Source organism: Triturus cristatus, chromosome 3_2, assembly GCF_964204655.1.
Source record: "Triturus cristatus chromosome 3_2, aTriCri1.1, whole genome shotgun sequence".
Classification (NCBI taxonomy): Eukaryota; Metazoa; Chordata; class Amphibia; order Caudata; family Salamandridae; genus Triturus; species Triturus cristatus.
Genome location: NC_140584.1, coordinates 868,867,128 through 868,890,673, shown reverse-complemented (window position 1 = coordinate 868,890,673; position 23,546 = coordinate 868,867,128). Strand labels below are relative to the sequence as shown.

Here is a 23,546-nt window from a genome sequence, read left to right as displayed (position 1 = left end):
CGTACTATCCAGTGTAATTCCTAAATAATTAAAACTCCCCACGTACTCCAATTTTTGGTCATTTAATACCAGGTTTTTCCTAAAGGACTTCTGTGGGTTTATGGACATATATTTTGTTTTGGATGAGTTTATTTCTAACCCCTTCTCCACACAGTAATTATTAAAGGAATTCACTAAATTTTGTAGACCCTTGGGTGTTTGTGAGATGAGAATCGTGTCATCGGCAAAGAGTAATGATGTAATCGCCTCACCTCCTAGCTTCGGGGAATCATGATCACAATTACTTAAATAGGTGGGTATATCGTTGACGTATAATGAAAAAAGTGTGGGAGCAAGCACACAGCCTTGGCGCACACCCCGACCTATAGGTATAGCCTTTGAAACCTCACCACCCTTCCCCCATCTAACTCTGGCGAAGTTCCCTGTGTGTAATCTAATAAATTCTTTAAGTAGCTCACCAGGGACTGCCATAATCTTAAGGTTGGACCACAGCAAATTACGTGGGACGAGGTCAAAAGCGGCCCTCAAGTCAATAAATGCCACGTACAAACTGCCCTTCCTTGTGCTAATGTATTTCCAGCAGATGCACGTGAATCTGAATACTTGATCGACCGTGCTGGTTTTGGATCTAAACCCTGCCTGATATTTAGTTAATATCTGGGTCTCCTCTATCCATTCTAAAAGACGGTTTAAAATGTGTCTGGCAAAAACTTTTAGTAAAAGATCTATTAAACTTATTGGGCGGTAATTGCTTGGTTCATAACGATCCCCTTTCTTAAAAATTGCTACGATTTCAGCCACTTTCCAGGTTTCGGGAATTGGTGTTCCTGCCACTATAGAATTACATAAAAAATTTATATAGGGCCCCCAGACTTCCATGTCGTGCTTGAATAAATCACCAGGAATCTTGTCAGGACTGGGGGCTTTGTCCATTTTAACGGCCTGTAGTACCTCAGTAGTCTCCTTTAGGCTAAACCACAAGGGAGCAGTACTCGATACTAGAATAATCTCTTGGTCCCCCATGGGTGACCCCTCATCATTAGTAGCATACAGTTTCGAAAAATGGTCGCACAATGTTTTTTCATCTAAGTAAATATCCCTGGGTGATCTACCCTTTTTATTCCCTATTGAAATTAAATTCCAAAAAGTACTCTGATCTCTCAGTTTGGCCGCATTTAAGAGATCAGCCCATAAAGCATCATCCCAGTCTTTTTTTGCTTGGGTCAAGGTTTTATTGTATGCCTGTCTACTATCTCTTATATCCTTGGGGCTCTTTGATTTAACAGCCTGGATCAAAAGGGTCTTAGCTGTGCGACAGTCCTTGTTATACCATTGATTAACTGATTCTACATGATTATCTTTGTGATTGTTATCCTTTTTGTGGATTTTACTCAGGTGAGGAGTTAGAGCGTCTACTAGTTTATAAAGCATATCTAAAACACCCTGAGTGCCTATTAAGGGCATCTGACATGCTTCAATGGTATCAGTGAATGCATTATAAATTTTTAGCAACGTCTCCTCTTTAGCCAAAATATATGGCCATTTTAAAGCACGCCTGTTATTTGTTATTTGGGGTTCCCCGAATGAGCTACTTAGTATAGTTTCTCCAACTAGGTTAGATATAAAAGGCTCAGAATCCAGCCATAGTTGGAGTGGAAAATGATCACTCTCTGTCCTGTGATCTATATTAAAATCGATTATTAGATACCATAGGTTCAGGGAGACCAATATAAAATCTATATGTGACCTACAGTTGCCTTTACAAAATGTAGGGGCAGGAGGTCTGTCGGACTGAAATCGGCCATTACATGCCCTTAAATCATGAGTTACGGACAGCTGTAGGATCTGGATAGCAGCTATAGAGCTTTTAACCAATCCAGTAGAGTCCAGGGACAGGACGTTATTTGCAGAGTCCTGCTCATCAAATAAATTGTCCAGGCCCGACACTGGTTCGTATTTACAGTTAAAATCCCCACCAATCACTACCTGTGTGTCTGGGCTTAATTTGTCCAAGACGGAATCCAATAGCTCTATCACCTTGGATTCCTTGTTAGATGAATGTGGTCTATTATATATATTTATTAAGTATATGGTACCTTTGCCCCTAGTCTCTATTTTTAATATCAATAAATCAGGAGAGGAAGTCGATAATTGGGTAACATCTATTTCTAGAGTAACCCTTACCCAAGTCACCAATCCCCCTGATGCTCTCCCTCTTACTGATGGGATTGCACCACAACAAAATGTTTTATACCCTAATCTATGCGGAATTTCAACGGCCCAAGTCTCCTGAAGAAGAATAATATCAAACTTCTCAATGTAGGAGCACCAAGCTGCGTCCCGTAGGTTCCTAGTTATACCTGCTATATTCCATGATATTAATCTAACAGATGAATTTCCTTCTGGGCAGGGTGAAAGTACCTTCACCGATCTACCATGCCCAACTACACAAGATACAGGGCTAACTAGAGTGTTTATTTTATCTGTTGTATATTTTATAGTATTATTAGCCTCAATCTCAGTGGTCCCAATACTACACTGTCCACCCTCGCCCAAGTTAGAATTACTAGCTTCCATAGTATTTGAGGGCTCATCTAATGTCACACCTTTAGGAGTCAAGACGGGTGCAAGTCCAACATCATTAGGTAATGAGGGAACCTCCAACTGTAGTTGTTCAGACTCTATAGCACTCAAACTCAACTCCCCTACCTGGGTATCAACAGATATCTCTAGATCAGAAGTGCCACCCGACGAGAGTCAATCATTCTGATCCAGGGAACTCAGTGGCAAATATCGGTTATTAGTAGGAATCTGAAAAGTTGGACATCTGTTAGAATTTTGGGGTCTACTTGGAATATTAGCATGGGGGACCCGAGCTAAATGACTATAGAAATACCCCAAAGGGTGCACACCCACACTATTTTCCCCCAGTACCAACGACGCTGCTCTGAGTAACACAGTCGCAACGTGTTGGGGGTGTCTAAAATTTATAATTATGCATTCACCTCTACAGGTTTTTCTAGCATTGCCGATCCAAGGAACCCGTCTAGTTAGTAATATCTGGTCCGCAAAGTTTGTTGGAAACCCGCAGTTTTTATTCAGCCAGGAGACTGTTTTGCATTTAAGTGAGTCGTGGGATTCGTTCCGTGAATTGGGTAGTGAAGAGTCCAGGGGTGGAACATTTGAAAGAACAACAACATATGGCTCGCACTCTGGGGGTAAGTTAATTGAGTAGATTTTCCTTGATGAACCTAAGGGCAACGCCAAACTAGTTGAAGCCTCTACAGTCGGGGGATTGTTATCTCTCGGTTGGCTTGTCATTTTGGGTTGAAGTCTCTTTACTCTCTCTATCGACGACAACTGTGCTGCTTTTTCATGTTGTTCCCCCAGCTCCCTCTGTAGTGTACTATGATCATTAGATATTTTTGATAAGAGACCACCCAATCTAGTCACTTCAGCTGTCAATGAATCAATCTTTTCTAAAAGTGGCTGCACAACAGCTTCGAGTTTATCTTCGAATATCTTTGTTATTTGGGCCAAAAAGTCTGTATTCATATCTATGCTAGTGCCACAATTAATAGTCAGTTTCCTTATGGCCAAACCCGTTACTCTGGATTGGGACAGTTAAAGACTTATGTAGTAAACCCCCCCGCTTGGGCTGCGTTTTCCTACATTTCCTTACAACTCTCTTAACAGGAGAGTGTGCAATTGGAACTACCGTGGAATCATCTAGTAAATTCTGTTTTAGTACATCCTGGTCTACAACCGATGGTACAGGAGTCTCTACCAACAAAATGTCATTAGCGGGGGATACAACATTTTCGCTACAGTTATCGTTAGATGTGGGTGAAGGTGGGACCGGGAAACACTCCCGGCCCAGTGATTTCCTTCTTTCATTATTAATCTTGCTCACCACCTTTACTAAATAATTATCCATAGTTGATTTATTTTTGGACATTAATGTGCTGAGAAACGCCTCAAATAGTACAAGGAGTGTTCAAGTCTTACAGGCACTTTTGGGACTAAGGAATAATCACCGGTTACACAACAACAATCTGTACTCTGCAACCAAGCACACTTGTATAATAAGGTGGTTAAAGAGTAGCCGAGATCACCCAAGCTCCCCCGAGCAATTAAGAAGCAGCTTAACCACCTAGCAAGCTTAAGTAGGCAGTATGAAGTATGGAAATGTAAATGCCCACGAGCTTTCAATATATGCTTAACATAGGTCTCATGAACAAGGCAGAAAAACAGTGGAAGTCGTCCACAATAAGCCCCCCCAGGTACAACCCGGCCACAGATCACAATAGTAGGACCTGGTCTCACTTCAGATGGCCTGCAGCAATGGCAATCAGTTCAGCACGAACAGGAATGGCAAGAGAATCAATGTCAGCCGAGGACTCCAACCTCGTCTTACCTCAACACAAGGGGGGTGGCCCAGCCCAGCCTCTACCAGCCCCGGATGGTCACAGGCGGCCCGTCCTTTGTCCGGGCTTCGTCCTGCGCCGCCCGCGTGCGTCCCGCGACGCGGAGGGAGCCTCAGTCTTTTCTGCGCCTCCGGACACGTGGTAGGCGTCAGCGGGCGCTAGGCGACCTGGGAGCTGTAGTCTCCCCCTGCTCACGGCCGCGTGGTGGAAGACGGCGGCAGGGGAGACACACAGCAGTAGGGACCCAGCAGCGGCGGTATGGCAGGTGAAGCAGCAGCAGGACCCCACGGCAGGTGAGGCGACTCTGGCAATGGTTCCCGCTCCACCGAGGGAGCCTCGGTCTTTTCTGCGCCTCCGGGCGCGTGGTAGGCGTCAGCGGGCGCTAGGCGACCTGGGAGCTGTAGTCTCCCCCTGCTCACGGCCACGTGGTGGAAGGCGGCGGCAGGGGAGACACACAGCGTTAGGGACCCAGCAGCGGCGGTATGGCAGGTGAAGCAGCAGCAGGACCCCATGGCAGGTGAGGCGACTCTGGCAATGATATCATTTTATGTACAATCTTTCAGTGCAGCTCCAATAATTTGGAAAATGCAGTTAACAAAATTTGCTTTATTTGGACTGACACCAGTCTCCCAGGGACGGCTCCTCCACTGAGGCGAAAGAGGGTCACCCCAGTGATCTGTGAGCAGTTGAAAAATAAAACTATAACAACAACATTATTATCATTTTCTTTTTTCCGTTCCTCATTCCTGGCTCAGCTGGTTAGGGGCGGGGCTGGCTGTGACGGGAGCAGTGGGAGGAGTGGTGGCACTGTAAACTGCACATGACTGTTTGGCCGGCCGTGTCAGGCCTGCCAAACAGTCATGCGCAGTTTGCATGTTCATCACCGACTGTAATACACAGTCTGGGTGGCGAACATGCCCAGCCCCCCAGTCCCTGCCGGAGCACCGAACCACGGTGCTCAGACAAATCACAACGCTGCTGTAACGGAGCATTGTGATTGGGTAGAGGACTCTGGAAGCCTGTGTGCTTTCTGGATCCTGCTCCTGGACTCCACCAAAGAGGAAGCAGCAGGCCTGCAGTTAAGTGTATTTTTTCCCCATTTACCCCTCCCCCTGCCTACCCGCTACGTAGCGGCTGCTACTGCAGTCTCCCTGCAGAATGCTCTGAATCACATTTTCTATGCCTCAGTGGCAGAACGACATAAACGTGTTTTAATTGTTTGTGTCTTTCCACTGTTGATGGATTAACATGAGGATTTAAAGGAAGACTCTGAGACAATCGCTAGTTGAATAAGAGTAAGGCTACATCCAGGATGCTTTTGTTTACACAATGATGGCGGCAACCTCTGTTAACATTGCTCTGGTATTCAATTATATCTTCAATCTGTAAGTACCCTGATTGTACACAACTTAAAATTTGATTTTCCAAAAATCACACTGGCATATAATATTAAAATACATAATACGACAAGAAGGGTGCATGAGAGGGGTTAAAGGGGCATTGGAAAGGGAGACAGATGAGGATTAGTACAGGTACGAAGTGAGAGAAAACAATGTTTTGTAAAATAACCAAACAATTTTAAGACTTTTAGAACAGAAACGGAGAAAGTATGTGTGCGTTTTGATCTGTGTGTATTTAACAATTCCTGGTAAAATCTGACAGACACCTCACCAAACCAGACTGAAAGCACCTGGACCCAACTGTTTACCAGAAAATACATTTACTAGGTGGCTGGGCACCAATGCAAATGGGCTAAACAAGAGCAGCCCAGTTGTTGAACATTACTAGTATAAACTTTTTTAAAAAAAAGCTTGAACGGGTCAATCATACAGCGGGGTCTTTGCCATAATGGAGCGACTGTTGTACATTGTAGGAGTGGGAAATTACAATAGGGCATTCCCAAACCACTGCTAGGTTCTGTATTCATTCGTGTTTCAGTGAGATGCATGAAATTGGATTGGGCTGGATTGAGACAGGTGTGCTGCTGATTCCTGTCATTTGCTTGAGGATCCGAGAAACTCAGACCCTCTACAGTGGTGGTGAGGAGAGGTTGGAGGGGGGGGCGGCGGGGGTCATGATAGCTGCTGAGACCAGACTGAATCATAGATGGAAGTCTGATGAGGCAGACAGAGCCACCCACACGGGTTTACGTGGTGCAGGACTTGGAAGTGGATAACATCTACTTGAACTGTGCCTGGCCTTGTGACCCACTCCAACCAAGACTTGTGTGTTTTGTTCTACAAATGGTTCAGTATCGAATGATCCTCCAGTTGGCTCAACTGTACCACCAGAGAGCATCCAAGAACGCTTCTTGTGAAGCAAACCAGTCGGTCAGTTGGAACTAGTCTGGCGTTGGACTTGGTGAAGAATGGGTTTGTAACTGGAAAGTGAGTGACAAATCTACCTCATACTTTGTGTCTACTGGTATTCAGGAAGGGCACCCTTCAGAGGAGTATGGCGTCAAAACCAAGGACTGTGATGGGTGCTGCGAAGGAGAGGAGTGGGTACTGGCTTAGGCAGACTCTGAAAGACTAGAGAGAGATAGTCTGCCATGGAGACACAAACCAGAGGCACTGCTACATGAACTCTGAAGTTTTGGCAGCTGTGGACTGTACCTGCCTGGAGAAGACGACTGGCTCTCATCCAGCCCCTCTGGTATGACTGAAAGCAAGAAGAAGACTGTCTCTGGGAGTCCTGCTGTGTGACTGCAAGGAGAACCAGCCTACAGAAGTTATAACTTTCCTCTGACTGACAATTTGCGTCGTTTGGGCCATATTTTCTTTATAAAATACTTTGGGATTTTACTAAAATGGGAGGGGAGTTTTACTGAGTGGTTTCCCGATACAAGTATTGCGCTAGTACTGTTAACCCATAACACTCTTTCTCTGAAGTCGCCTTCTGTCTTGTTCCGGATCTACTAAATGGTAGACAAGGTTGTCTTACAAAAACAGTGATTGCCTGTCTATGAACTAGTTTTGCACAGTAGTGGGAGATTCTGCCCCACTGGGCAACCCGACTTACTAAAACCATGTAATTAATGTTTTTCACTTGATTACACTGATATACTTTTAGTACACTTTTTTCTCAACCTTGTATGCATATCTGTTAAATATTCGCACATAGGACATAAATTGGGACACTGCCATAAATAATCTGTGACATATCCTCTTACCATTTATTAGGAGCAAACTGTGCTAGGTCAGATTTATTAATGTTCAAATGTGCTGCTGTGCATTTAAGATGACAATCTTGCACTTAGAGTATAAACACTAGTCACAGGTTTATATTTGTTTATGGGTGTCTGTGTTGCTTATATTACAACCGGTTAATGGTTTCCCCCTTAAAAACGCTACTTTGGCCTCGAAATACATTGAGGCCCACACCATCAGGAGAACTGTTAACTGAAGAAAACAATAACTATTTATGTCGAAGAAATGTAAGACATTGAATGGCTACAGAATGTGCTCTACGTCGAATTTATATTTGCTCAATAAAAAACTGACCTCTTGTAATCACATTCTGTCTTACTACAGTCCACTGTGGATTAAATGTTAATTTTGCTAAAGGAAGGCTTATATTTAGTCTCAGTCTTTTGATCTTCAGCCCCCATGTGCCCGGTTTACTGTGGACGGAGCTTGGTGAGGAGTTGCACTGTGCAGCAGTCAGCGGTGTGGGACCACAGATGGTGGTCTCCCTCCACACTCAGGTCGTTGGGACAAAGCGCATGTCAGGCCAGATCAGAAGATGCTCGTCTTCAGCAAGGGTGCCTCTGGGCTGGGGGGGGAGATCTTCCATAACAACTGTTCTTGCAGGCGGCCCTACACTATAGGTAGCAGAAGCAAACCTCCCTCCAATCAAACTGCAGGAGTGTTGAATGGCAAGTTGGTAGTTACTTCACACAGTGTGCCATATGAATCAGGCTGGGATAGTAGTGGACTCTTCATGACTTGAGTCAGCGCCATCTTTGCTCCTGATGTAATTCAACTCTTCTAGATGCTCCACATGCCAGTAACACAGCTGGGCTTCTCCTCCTTGACAGTCTATTCTTCTGCAGGGCCAGGCACTCTCCTTCCCTCTCTGAGCAGTCTATGAGCTAGGCAGCCTCACAACTTCTCCAGCAAGCTGTGCAGAGGTCAGGTGATGTCCTCTCACCTCTGCAAGTTTGCCTGTCATTTCGACACCAGCCCTGATCTCACAGCAGTTTTTTGGAGTACAATACAGAGCACTCCCTTCTTTGACCAACAACTTCAAGCTACAAAGAAGTAGGTTGATTTGGGTCCCTCTTTTACACTCTTTTTCCAGACAAGGGATATTGACCCACTGTCTACTGTCCCGGAACCCGTTTGAGGTGGTTCCTTTTCAAAAGTCATTTTCTGGCTGCAGTGTAGACGGTAATGACTCTCACAGCGGATAGTGATGATGCTGGCTCCAAGCAGGACTATCCACAAACATAGTCCCAATGAAGTGTGAAGGCTTTGCACTGGTCTGTCATCAGCTTACTTGATTCAGGAAAGCCCTGCCTAGAAACTTTCTCACTGAACAACAGAAACTGCAACCCCACCCCGGCCATTAACCAAATGGCAGTGCTCAGGAAGAACTAATCAGCAGGCCCTTGCTAACAAGGCCATCAATGAATTTGCAAGGGCGGCCCTGTCTCCATCCACCCGCACTTCGGTGTCTGGCCACAGGAACGGAGTCAATACACTTTTACTGTCTGGGAAAGCTGTAGCAATTTCCATCTTCTACCATGCTTAATAGAAATTAAAAGGGATCTTCTTACCCGATCTTTGGTGAGACCGACGTGAGGAGTGATTATGTGCTTGTAATAGTAGGTCCGGGCCAGGAGGCAGAGATCTTCTTTCAGGCGTGGATTCACACATGGATGGTACAGAAAAGCTACAGCTCCATGCTGGGAAAACAACAAGTCATCAATTAGAGATTAAAAATATAGATATGCATTTTTATTTCAAGCTGTGATAAACTGTTGACAGATCAGATGTGGCGCTATGCCATGTGCCGGATTGTTTGGCTGTGCTCACTAACATCACAAGCAGTGGCATGGGAGTACCCTCCCTGTCAGTATACCACGCAGGCTCAATTGCAGTTCTACAATACTGTCACATTTACTGACTGCAAAATACAATGGTTGTTAAACTACTAATTTGCATGCCTTTCAGAGGCACTAGCTCCACTGTCACTTGGAGCTAGCATTAATATCTCAGCTAGGGAACCGTCTTTTCCAAACATTTTACTCTTCGCTCTAAGCAATGATTTCAAAGCTGATCGACTCCACCCCAAGCATACACCACAAACCACATCAGTGAGGGATGGGCAAACAGAAAGAAGTGCCTGCAGTGGGAAAGGAACAGTGGGCGACATGATGAGCATCTGAGATCTGGAGGAAGCACAGCTGAGGCAAAGTACCAGGCACACTTGTAGAAGGGTGTAGCTTGCAGTGGTGTAGTCGGTGCAGTGGCACCGAGGCCCAGACGGGGACAGGTACCCAGTGACTGTTAACATGCCTTGCGAGTGCCTGCCTGGGGCACAGTGCTGTGTTTGATCTCTAGAGGAGGGGGATGAAGGGGCTTGGGTCACAGTCACTGAGGGTGAGACACACCGCAGAAGGCACTGACACCCCCAGATCTGAATGGATGCATCACAGGCGGCGTGTACTGGAAGCGGTTCGTTTTCAAGCTGAGCAGCTTTATGATTGGATGACTGCACAGGCAATCATTCAATTACAAAGCAGCTCAGTTTACATCAATGGGAGGGTGGAGGTGCCAACACCACAAGTGACGCTTCTAGAGGTTGCTACCTGGCTACTGTCATTGCTACAGAAAAGCGTTTCAAAGGGAAGTCATCTGAAAATTGACCAGGTGGTGTCCGACACAGTGGAAGCGACCGAGTGAGAGAGAAGGAATGGCCTGTGCTGGGCTCCTGCAAGGGTCATTGCACGTGCACCCAAACACATCCCAGCCCATGCACAGCCACCATCTCCTACCCACAGCATGCCTGAAGAGTTCTGGGATCCAGTTCCTTGGCCTCTACTTTCAGGCCCCCTGTCAGTAAGGGCAAACCATGTCCCTCCTCCCTAAAGTTACAAATTAATTCATCCTTGCCCAGTATAACCATAGCCTCTGGAATTATGCGATTTTGCGGCTAGGGAGTTTTCTGCATAATTATGGATTGCAGAGCTCAACAAAAAAAGTGTTTCTAGCTCAAATGGATCAAAAATTACTAAAAATGTGACGACGTTTTGCAGCGCAGTGGAAGGCCCTTTTGCAAAGGCTGACTGGTACCCTTCTGGTGCTTGTTGCTACATTACGGGGTTAAACTGGTACTAATGATGAGAAACCTATGCCCAGACAGTGTTAAGTAATGCAAATATGGCAAAATAGTGAAGTAATAATATCACAAAATGAGTCCCATTGCATAATTTGCCTTTTCTTGCACCATAATTTGGTCCTTCCTTGCCGCATAATTCCAGTGGCCCTATGTGCAACAGATTACACAGAGCTCTCAAGTATCTCGGGTCCTTGCATGGATAGCTCATCCAGAGTAGGGTTTTCTTTTTTTGCATTCTGGGACTTATAGTCCTTGATTTATATTAGTATAAATCAGGCTACAAGAAAACGGCAAAGAAAAAACACCTAGACTGGAAGGACCTAGGAAATTGTAGAGGCCTGAATATAATGCAAGTAAGGGGAATCCGTGTCAGGTCACTAGTTTAACCTCAAAAACGCAGCTAGCTCAACGGGTGAACACACCTGCTGCTGAGATCTAGTAGTAACCTCTGGGTCACAGATTATCACTATAGAAAGATAGCTCAACGTGTCTATGCACCCGGAGCATGAGTTGCAGTTCCCAGTCCTAGTGAATCTGATTAGGGTGATTACACTCTGGCAATTACATTGTGGGAGACGTGTGTGTGTGTGTGTGTGTGTGTGTGTGTAAGTAGGAGGTCTTAGCTTCTAGCTGCAGTGAAGTAACTTAAGAGGTTAATGTCTTCACACACTGAGTGAACGGAGGATATATCGAGCACAAGAAGCAGGTACACACAGACAAGGCTCACCCTGTACTTGAGACACACAAGCACTTCTAAACGTCTGCAACATATACAAGCACTGCGCGCTCAATGTTTTGAAACAGCCAGACATTTCTGATCCACTGAACCAGCGGCACACACAGGCTCCCTCTACTATCTGGAGTACTGTAGACTCACAGCGCCTGCCGCACGTAGGCAAGGCAGAGTCTCATGCCTGCTGCACACTTAGTCATGGGTGACCCACGGTGTCTCCAACATAAAGAGACACTGCCTACCAACCGTGACTACCAGGCACAAACCAACACACAAAAAAGCCCTGCTAACCAACAGGTACAGTTCTCCCACTCCAAGTGTGACAAGCACAGGCACCAACATCCTAGTGTGACATAGAGCACTGCCAGTCCAATGTGTCTGTGACACACCAGCATCTTTGATCTACCATGTTTGTGAATCACACAGACACTCCTGGCCCACTGCGCTTGTCAAAGACCTATGCCCCACACACACAAAATCACTGTGCATATAACACATGCCCTGCTGACCTGTTCAGAAACGTGCGTTGCCATCCAAAGTGCCTAAGACGCACAGACACTGGCACTCCGTAGTGACATGCGGGCCCTACAGATCTACCGCTCCTGCTACCCAGAGGCACTGCAGAATTAACATGATCAGGGCACAAACAATGTTTTAGGCAACCAAGATTATCTGCTTAAACAGTCAGAACTATTGCAACTTAGAATGCCTGTCGAGCACAGGTCCAGCCATTTCACCAAATTTGACACGTACAGGCACTGCCAATTCGTAGCATCAAATCAAATCAAAACACTTTATTGCTTGATTAATTGAGATCATACAATATAAAATCAATTACACAACCCTAAAAAAACTGTTTCTCAATTCCAAAAACTAAGAGAAAATACTGTGGACGAATTTAATTCCTCTATATTACAAATCTACAATTCTTTTACTTTTTTTTAATTTTTTTTTATTCAGAATACACCCCATGAAATAAGAATTTATGTGCAAATTGTCCGGTGCAAATTAGACCAATTTAAACTTCCAAATGTACTATACTCAAATCACTGGCTCCTAGTTTCTCTTTTGTTAGTATCAACAAGTTTGCAAAATTTGCATTCATGATTATGTCATTCGGCTTAAAACAAATTACCAGATCTTGTCTACAAGTTCGTACTCCTCGTATGTTAAAATAACTTTTTAAATATCTCCTTTCTTCCTTCATTTCTGGACATATACAAACTAATTGGATCATATTTTCTTCCCATTGATTGCACAGTCTACAAGGAGCCGCCTTAGACGGTCTCAGCCATGACATTGCACGAGTTGATCCTGGAAGATGGCCGAATCTTGCTTTAATAAATACATTTTGTAATCTTGCAGACCAAGGCATCTCTAAATGAGGCTGCGATCTGAGCATCTTGTACTCATTTATGGCCATCCATGCATGTGCTCTTTTAGTAAGTAGTTCTTTATCCTCCAACAGCGACAATCGTTCTGTTATTCCGTTAATAGTCTTTTTGAAGGATGCTGGTGTTATAGCCATTTCCCAAACCTCGCGTGCCGATAACTTCTTCAGTGCAATTTGTAAATACTTTCGAAATTGTAGCTTTTGATTCTGCTGTATTTCCTGCCAGAGTAAGCAACACATTGGATTTAAGGTATTAGTTCTTATTCGTTTCCATACTTTTATATATTGACCCATCCTTGCAATTTGCTGGTTGGATATACCAAATTCCAATCTAATTTGTGCAGGTGGTGCATTGGTGAGGAGCCGAAACAGAAATCGAAAAACTTTGGTAACAGCATTATTTTAATATGGAGTCCTTGCCGCAGAGTACTTCGCTGCCGTATGTAAGACTGGGCAGCATTTTTGCATTTATTACCTTTAACAGTGGGAGGTAACTAGGACCCCCTCCCCCCAGAGAACTCAGCAGTGTACGAAATGCCATTAGTAGGGAGTTACTTCTCTTTATCAGCTCTGCTTTATGTAGACAAAATGAGCCCTTATCGTCAAACAAGACACCCAGATATTTATAGGTTTTAAATTGTTCTATTTGTCAGTTTTGCAAATACCTTTGGTATTTATTGCATTTCAATGCCTTGTTATCAACTTCCATTACTTTTGTTTTAGCTTCATTTATTACCATCCTGTTCTCCGTTAAGTATTTTGATATTTTATTTATCAGAGATTGTAATCCTATTTTTGTTTGACTTCATAAAGTCATCGCATATAATAAATTTGAGATTTGTCTGTCTGCCAACTTAGGTGGATGAGCGATCTCATTATCTAATACTTTTGTTAAATCAGATAAAAATAAATTAAATAGGTAGGGAGCTAGAAAGCACCCTCGTATTAAACCCTGAGATGTTTCAATATTTCGAGATAATTGCGTGTCTTTGCCTAATCGAACCCTAGTACCGGTCTTATTAGAGGGAGGGAGAGGAGTTGACCTAACGGCTAGGGCGGTTGACCTCGAATCTGGGGAACTGGGTTTGAGTCTCGGCAATGACGCTGAACATCCTGTGATTCTGGGCAAATCACTTAATCTCCCCGTGCCTAACAAAAATGAATGTGTGTCCTCATGTAACGTAACTGGTGCTATGTAAAGCGCTCTGATACCCGATTCGGGTCAAGTTTGTGCTACATAAAACTCTGCAAAAAAAAAAACAATTATATAGTAATTGAATTGCTTTTAAGATGGCCAATCCGATTCCTTGTTTTTCTAATTTTCGCCAGAGAATTTGCCGGTTTAAACAGTCAAAAGCTGATTTTAAATCCACAAAACATAAGTATAGCAGTTGTTTCCGCAGTTTGTATTTTTCAATTAAGGTTGCAAGTATTAAAATATTGGTTGCCGTACCTTGTCTTTGCATGAAGTCTTAACTCAATTATTTGTTGGCTATGGTCACTCCCATTTGGTTCTGCAATCCGGTAAGATGATATCTTCTGAAATACACTGAGAGATACTACCTAATAATCAATCAGGGATTTATTACCAGATGAATGGTAGGTCCATGCCGGGGGTGAATCTTGTGGTAATCGTCCATTTAGAACCCTTAGACGCAAGGATTCCAGATCTTTTATTAAGTTCTTTCCAATTACCCATAGCATCAGTGACACTCAGGTACTGCAAACACTCTCCACCTGCTGTAACACATAGACACTGATATCACTGCTGCATGTCCATTAAGCTGCTAGACAAATGCTTTTGTGATGCACGGCAACACTATGCCCACTGCAACCCAGGGGAGGTAGCAGTCATAAGTGCAGTTGGCAGAGTGACACCGAGGCCCAGAGGCGCGAGGGGTCACTGCACCACAAATTTGGTTGTACTATACTCCCAAAATGGAGTCGGTGGGCCATTGTTCATACTTGCACTGGGGCCCAAGACACCCCTTGCAAAGCTTCACATGCAGGCCCGCCCCACGTACTATTTATACCACCTGGAACCCCGCGCGCCAGCTTTTGTGTGTTTCATGTGAGAGGCATTGCGTGCACCTGGACGCCCGAGCACTCACCTGCAGGTTACGCACCCATCGCTGTGGAGGGCAGAACTTGTACTCTCCGAATCGGGCTCCTCTTGGTCTGTAAGGACCACTAAACAATATGAAACAAGAACAAGAAAAAGGGTGAGGGTGGAGGCGGAAAAGCAGAAAAAATAGTAAGAAGAGTGAAATAAGTAAGGTGAAAAAACAAAAGTAGGAAATAAAGGTTTTCAGAAGAGAGGGGAAAAGTGGCAAAAAGTGGAGTGGGAAAACGTGGAAAAAGGAAGGACCCGTGAGATGAGGAAAAAAGGCATGGAGAAAGCATCACATCAATGAATGAATTAAGTGATTTTATAAAGCGTGCATTACCCGGTTGTAGCGCTAGACGGATCAAGGACTGAGGACATGGCAGCAAGCCGAGTTAGGTCTGAGTCACTTTATTGTTACCAGCAGAAAAGAGCCAGGTCTTTAGCTGCTTTCTGAATAGCTGCAAGCTAGATTGAGACCGGAGGGTAAGAGGAAGAGTTCCATAACTTTCCTCCCAGGAAGGTCAGCATTCTGCTGCCCCAGTTTGTTCGTTTGATTCTGGGGATCAGGACCATGTGCGCCGAGCTAGATCTTAGTGTCCTACTGGGCGCATACCAGGTGAATCGTTCCTGAAAATAGAGAAGACCGGTACAGTGAAGAGCCTTATGTATTAGACACAGAGCCTTAAATGAGGAGAGGATGTAGCCTTACGGCTAGAGCGGCCGACCTCGAAGCTGGGGAACCGGGTTAGAGTCTCGGCAGCGACGCTCAACATCCTGTGATTCTGGACAAATCACTTAATCTCCCCGTGCCTAACAAAAATGAATGTGTCCTCATGTAACGAAACTGGTGCTCCTGTAAAGCGCTCTCAAACCCAATCTCTCGGGTCTAGTTTGCGCTATATAAAACTCTATATTTATTTATTTATTTAAATGAGATTCTCTTCTCCACCGTTAGCCAATGCAGGTCGTGTAGCAGGTGAGATACGGGTTTAAACTTAGGGATGTTCAAGAGGGTGTGGCCACCGCATTCTGTAGGGACTGCAATCCTTTAAGCAGATATTTCGACGAGCCCAGGTAAAGGGCATTGCAGTAATCCAATTTGGATCCTATAAGGGCCAACATTACGGTCGTCTATGAATCCGTTGGGATGAACAGGAGAATTTTTTTGAGAACCCAAAGCATAAAGTTCCCCCAAGGTCACTGCATTGATCTGAGCATCTAAACATAGTTTGGTGTCAAAAGTGACTCCCAAGTTTTTTGCCTTCTGCAAAGGCTTGGGATCCATTCCAGAAGGAAGTCTGTTTCCCAAAGAGCAGCACCTCTGTTTTTTCCGAATTTAATTTGAGACAATTCTCCTTCATCCAGCTTGCAACTGCGGCCATACAGCTGCAGAAATTGTTGCCATCATTTTCAAACTAAGATGAAATGGACACCACTTTCTGAGTGTCATCCGCATAGGATATTACGGTCAGGCCAAAGCTCAGAATAAGCTTCACCAGGGGGGTGATGTACACAGTGAAAAGTGTGGGGCTAAGTGCCGATCCCTGAGGCACCCCGCAGGAGAGGGAGAAGGAGCTGGATTTTGCATCTCCCACCTCGACCCACTGTTCCCTGTTTTTGAGGAAAGAGCTTAGCAGCGATAGTGCAGTGCTTCTGAAGCCCAGGCAATGCAGGCGTTTCATGAGAAGCACATGGTGGACCGTATGAAAGGCAGCCGAGAGAGCAAGTAAAATTAATGCAGCTCTGCCGCCCTTGTCCACCCTAACTCTAATTTCCTCTGATGCGACCAACAGTGCGGATTCTGTACAACCCTAAACCCATATTGAGCGGGGACCAGCAATTGATGGGTGTCCAGAAATGTCAACATTTCCACATTCATAGCCTTCTCTAGCACCTTAGCCGGGAAAGGGAGTCGGGAGATTGGTCTGTAACTGTCCACCAGCTTGGCGTCCAAGGAGGGTTTCTTCACTAAAGGAAGAATAGAGGCCCTCTTCCAAATGTCGTGGTAGTACCCCGAACTCAGTACTTGGTTCAGTATATCTTTAAGTGGCCCAGTCACCTGGCAAGCCAACTTATTAATGATCCCAGTAGGGGCCCCAGACTTGATGGAGCTCATAAGGGGGATTGGTTTATCCCTGGTGAGAAGAGAAAACTTCCCAAAAGTGGGGAGGTGCCTCCCGACCCGTGAAAAGGCCCGAATTTGAGGACTCTTCCAGTTTAAAAATAGAGTCCGTACTGGGTGACTGCTGGGGGAATACCTGAAAGATACGGTCGACCTTGCATTGGAAAAAGTCATCCAGCTTATTGCAGAAAGATTCATCCAGGACAAAGGAGTTGCTGTTGTTCCAATTTGACAACTCTTTAACAGTTTTGAGGAATTATCTGCTAGTCTAATTTTTCCTGTGGAATCGCAAGGAGCTGCTGGAAGGGTGTTCTGCACCTGAATTGTGCACTCATCTCAGGAGTGTTTACCTGCATCTTTCTGGTCACACTGAAAAGCCTGCGGCAGGTGAATCAACCCACTTTGTTAATCCACCTGATAAAATTACATTTTGAAGTAATAAATATACGTGGAGTACTCCTGAACTCAAGTCTATGTTCTGACTTGTTGAGAGCCAGCCCAGTTGACTAAGACTTCACCACTGCTGTAGAATTAACACTAAAACTCGAGACCAGGTGGAGGCAGCAGCACCCACAGACTAAAGCGAGAGGGTACAGTAATTCACCTTGAGCATGAAGCGCTGAGTCATAGTAGCCCACCTCCAGCATAAAGCGAGGGGGCACAGTAACTCGCCCTGAGCATAAGGAGATGGGATACAGTAACTCGCCTCGAGCACAAAGTTAGGGGGCCCAGTAACTCGTCCTGAGCATAAAGAGATGGGGCATAGTAACTGACCTCAAGCGAGGGGGCACAGTAGCTCACTTCAAGCGTAAAGTGATGGGCACTGTAATTCGCCTCAAGCATAGAGCGATGGGCACAGTAACTCGCCTCGAGCATAAAGTGAGGGGCCACAGTAACTCTCCTCAAGTATAAAGCGATGGGCTGCAGTCAATCACCTCAAGCATAAAGCGATGACCACAGTAACTCGCCTCGAGCATAAAGCGATGGGCACAGTAACTCACCTCAAGCATAAAGCGAGGGGGCACAGTAACTCACTTCAAGCATAAAGCGACGGGGCACAGTAAATGGCCTCGAGCATAAAGCCATGGAGCACAGTAACTCTCCTCAAGCATAAAGCTAGGGGGCACAGTAAATGGCCTCGAGCATAGAGCAATGGAGCACAGTAACTCTCCTCAAGCATAAAGCAAAGGGGGCACAGTAACGCTCCTCAATAAATAAAGCAAGGGTCACAGTAACTAGCCTGGAGCATAAAGAAATGGTGTACAGTAACTCGCCTCAAGCATAAAGTTAGGAGGCTCAGTAACTCGCCCTGAGCATAAATAGATGGGGCACAGTAACTGACCTCAAGCGAAGGGTCACAGTAACTGACCTCGAGCATAAAGCGATGGGTACTATAACTCGCCTCAAGCATAGAGCGATGGGCACAGTAACTTGTCTCGAGCAGAATGTGAGGGGCCCCAGTAACTCTCCTCCAGCATAAAGCGATGGGGTACAGTCAATCACCTATAGCATAAGGCGATGGGGTACAGTAACTCACCTCAAGCATAAAGCGAGGGGGCACAGTAACTCGCCTCAAGCATAAAGCGATGGGCAAAGTAATTTGCCTCGAGCATAAAGTGAGGGGCACAGTAACTCACTTCAAGCATAAAGCGATGGGCACAGTAACTCGCCTCAAGCATAAAGCGAGGGGCACAGTAACTCGCCTCAAGCATAAAGCGAGGGGGGTACAGTAACTCGTCTGAAGCATAAAGAAAGGGGGCACAGTAAATGGCCTTGAGCATAGAGCCATGGTGCACAGTAACTCTCCTTAAGCATAAAGCAAGGGGGCACAGTAACTGACCTGAAGATTAAAGAGAGGGGGCACAGTAACTCACCTCAAGCATAAAGCGAGGGGAACAGTAACTCACCTCAATAAATAAAGCGAGGGGGGCACAGTAACTGGCCTGGAGCATAAAGCGAGGGGGCACAGTTACTTGCCTCGAGCATAAAGCGAGGGGCACAGTAACTCACCTCAAGCATGAAGCGAGGGGCACAGTAACTCACCTTGAGCATAAAGCAAAGATGCACAATAACTCACCTCAAGCATAAAGCGATGGGGTACAGTTACCCACCTCGAGCATAAAGCGACGGGGCACAGTAACTCACCTTGAGCTGCGTTTTTACAGTAATCACATAAGGTGATGGGGAGAGGGTCAGGGGGCTATTGCAGCTATATCCTACCTGTTGGGGATGGATACGCTGTACTTGATCTTTCGCTCCATACAGTAAGGGCGGGCCTCCTGCAAAACAAAAAACATTTAGTGACAGAGCGAGGTTCAGCCTTGTCGATCGCACAGCGTTGTGTCATTCACACACCACCTGTTGTGCCCTGCCTTCTCGTGCACACGACACTTATCTACCTTAGGGCAAGCACTGCCAACAAGCAAAAGAGAACACACTAAACCCGCCCTGCTACTATGAAATGCAAGCATGGACAATGCTACCTCTTTTGGATTTTTGCAGTGAAAAAACTTTGAGGCTTCTGTAAAATGCAGAACACATACCACAGGAACGTTAGCAGTACAAGCTTCCCATGTACACACAGAACTGGTAGAGCAGGGGCAGAAGATGTACATGCTACTTTAACATAGAACACTTCCAATAGGTGCTGCAGCATGCCAGCTAGCCTTACACAGAACAGATATAGTCTGCGCAGTGGTGGCTCAAGTCTCCCGAACGTACAGAACAGCCACAGACTTTTCAGCAGCAATGCAAGCTTCCCTGATACAGACCAGATTCAACCTGTGCAACCAAACCTCACACAGACAGATACAGCCTCTGCAACAGCAATGCAAGATTCCCTCATACAGTTCAGATTCAGCCTGTGCAGCAGCAGTGCAACCAAACCTCAAACAGACCAGATGCAGCCTCTGCAGCAGCAATGCAAGATTCCCTCATAGTTTAGATTCAGCCTGTGCAGCAGCAGTGCACCCAACGCTCTCACAGTACAGGCACATCCTTCACAGCAGTTGTGCAAGTTGCCCTCACTCAGAACACTGACAATGTGTGCAGCAGCAGTACAACCTAACCCTGCACAACAGAATTGCATGCTGTGCAGCAGCAATGCAACCGTAAAAACTGCCTGCAATCTGTGGGTTCACATATATTCAAAACAAGAATAGCAGCTCATTTGAAGCTTCTTATATGGTTATTCTCAGATGCTTAGATCTACATCCTTAATGAATTGTGATAGATACCAACCACATACGAAGCAGTTCTGGGAGCCTTGGAATTGAGGCTTATAATGGCGAGTTCTGCACCTGTGTGTTACAACTGTCAGTAGTAATAGGGAAACACAGACTCATGTTTCAGGAGTCGATGAAATGGCTAACCTTATAATGTGTAATCATAACCCCCTATTACCCGAGCATCTATTGAGTGAGAGAATCCAGTGTATATGGTGCGGGTGCAGAGGTGCACCTCCTAGATACAGGCTCTGTGACCATAGGAGGCAGTACTGCAGATCAGAGCTCAGCAAATGGCTCAGATACACAACACCTATAAGGACAGAGTACTGATTTGCTCTAATGCATTTTTACAAACACCATAAAACCAGAAATGGTCATCACACATGGTCAAATTATATTCACATGGCCAAACAACATACACAAGAATGCTTCCAGTTATCAACCCATGTCTAACTAACATCCATCCATGTACAGCCCTTACTACAACAAAAAAGAGAAAAGATAATCCAAATAGAAAAAAACATTTTTGCTGCCAGGGCTCACAATTGGCATAATGATAAAACAGGCATTTGCATCTTGAAATAATTGTGTGGCAACTTTTTTTCGCCCCCTACTCCTTAAATGTAAGCACACTTTAGGCATGCTTCAGCTCCTCGGGTGTTTCCATCTATATTAGTCATTATGTGGAAGGCATAGGGTACAATAAGCTTAATGCAACAATAGTGAGTTTGAAAATAGCGATTTCTATCAATCATTTTTAGGTCTCGCGCCAAGTGGCGCACTGCGCAGCAGTGCTCGCGCAGCGCGAGGCAATTTGTTGGTGAAAAACGGGGAATCTGAGCTGACCTAGGAATCGCACATGCGCGTGCGTGTGCGTTTCCTTTTCAGCTCCCCCATTGGCCTTTGCGTGCGTCTTATTGTAAAAGACTGCACGTAATTGCCCCGAGGCGGGCGCATTGCTCCTCCCACGGCCTATTGGTGTCTATTATGCGCACCAAGCGCGTAATAGACACCAATAGGCCGTGGGAAGGGAAATTATCGTGCCCAGCCACAGGTGGGTCTTTTCCGGAAAATAGCTTCACAGACATCAATGTCCTTGTTTATCGGGATATGTGTGGATGTCCATACCGAAGATGTCCCCACAGATGCCAGACCTTCAAATTCGGCAGGGCCATGGCGATGGGGTGGTGATGGGTTTACTAATATGTGAAATTTTGAAAGGTTGATTTGTTTTTTTACTTTAATTATTGCACAAACCACTTACTCCATAAATCTGTTGTACTCGCCCGAACGTTGATCAATAGTCGCCGGGTATCGACTTCTTTATTCACGTTTACGAGAACGATTACGGGCATTCACACCTATGTCTATGCGGAACAACTGAAAATCCCGAACCTGCCACTAAATACTGAAGTCCGGTGATCCTGTACTTTGCTGCAGCCTCTTCCATTCAAACCCCTGGAGATTGTATCGATCCTTCTATGAACTCCAACGCTGCTTTTCGCGTTATTGCTTAATGTCTTCCCACCACCAAACTCTGCCTCCCACCTATATAAACTACCGATCTGTTTCCCACCATATTACCGGTGCCCATTTGCTGCTCCTTCGAGCTCCTGAACTACGCTTCAGCTCCCACCCCCACTCTCGGAAACTTACTGCACAAGCAAGTGTGCCACTTTGCACGCCGTGCAGTTTTTCTGAACTTGTTTGTTTTGTATTGCAACGGAGCCCGGAAGGAAGAGGCATTTTCTGCACTCGGCGCCAGGACAGGGCACAGCACCCCCGCTGCAGCTCAGCGAACATGTCCCGGAAGGGACCCACGCGATGAAGGTCCGAAAACGGGGGCCCCCAGGGGCCCTGTTGCCGCTTCTGCTGCTGGTGGCGCCCCTGGGCCCCCCGGCCGCCTGCCTTTGTGGAGGTAGTGCTGTTTGAGTCCAGACCCAACGGTGGACTACCCCACTTACACCACCGGCATGCAGGGCATGTATCAGCGCGGAGGGGGCAAGTATCAGCGCGGAGGGAGAGATCGTGCAGGTAAGAGCCGCGTGCTGCCTCCCTACCCTTTGGAATCTCACAGGAGGCTCTCCTGTAGCCCAAAGCAATCACCGCAGTGCCGACATAGAAGGCAGGTCTACCTTGCCAAGTTGCCACCACCACCGACATCAACAAGACCCCATTAGACACCCCCCCTAAACAAAGTCGCACAGGAGACACCTCTACCACTGAGAAGTCCCCCATTGATATAATATCACAAAAGCAACTGCTGATAACTATATCCTCGATTTTGGTTCAATAGGCGTTTCGAGTCAATTGTATAAACAATATATTGACCCATGGGAAGAGTAGGGATATCCACAGATATTGGAGAAGACGCCTCACTCACTAATAGTGACATGCTTCATCATTGGCGTCTTTCCACGCCCAGGTAAGATGGTACTACCTGGGCGGACTCAACCAAAAGATGTAATGGGAGTTCTTATATAAATGTTCTCTGGTTATGCAGGGAACCAGTTCAGTGATAAATTCTAAAAATACCTCGAGGTATACCCCTGATTCGAAACTTTATTCTTGGGGTACCTGGGGTACTAAATAAAAAGCGTGTGCTGTGATGGGGTTATTTTGAAATTCTTGTTTCAAATGTACCCACTTATTATGCCAACATGTTTCGGCCTGCGCACAGAGCCCACAAGGGTCTGGGGCCTTCTTCAGGGCTGTCTTGTCTAGTAGTTGGTTTCCCTGACTCAAGTTTGATCAAGTACTACATGCAAACCCAGATAAAAAAATGAGGCCTATTGCACTCACCTAAAGTTTGAAGTCCAGTAGATTTTCTGGAAGGAGAAAATAGTGTCAACGACATGTTAGAACTATATTCCGGACTAACACCCATAGTGACGACTATAATAATAATCTATGTGGCTATATCACTCCACCCGTGATAGGTGCGATATCATCTATTACATTGTGTTTGTTTGTGTCATAATCCACACATCTGACTTGAGTGTGACTATTACAAAACTCTCTGCCCCTACCCGGTCGAATCTCAACTCTCAAATACGATATCCAAATAACTTCGGGGGTAATAGCATTGTAATTTCCTGTATACCCCGTGATAAATTACAAAAAGGTGGGGGCAAACCTGGGGAATATTCAATCGGTGCAACGTGTGTGAACCAGATATCCTCTCCAAACCTA

The 23,546-nt window shown here is 45.5% G+C and overlaps 1 protein-coding gene across 1 annotated transcript in view; it reads right to left on the bottom strand.

Annotated features, from left to right (window-relative positions):
* Positions 1-23,546, bottom strand: part of TP53I13 (tumor protein p53 inducible protein 13) — a 143,801-nt gene that overhangs the window by 38,219 nt on the left and 82,036 nt on the right. Inside the window, exons 4-6 of the mRNA XM_085649209.1 lie at positions 19,348-19,406; positions 15,010-15,088; positions 9,208-9,336 (exon numbers count right to left, since the gene is read on the bottom strand). Coding sequence (XP_085505335.1) covers positions 9,208-9,336; positions 15,010-15,088; positions 19,348-19,406 — 267 coding nt within the window. The remainder of the gene's footprint in view (positions 1-9,207; positions 9,337-15,009; positions 15,089-19,347; positions 19,407-23,546) is intronic.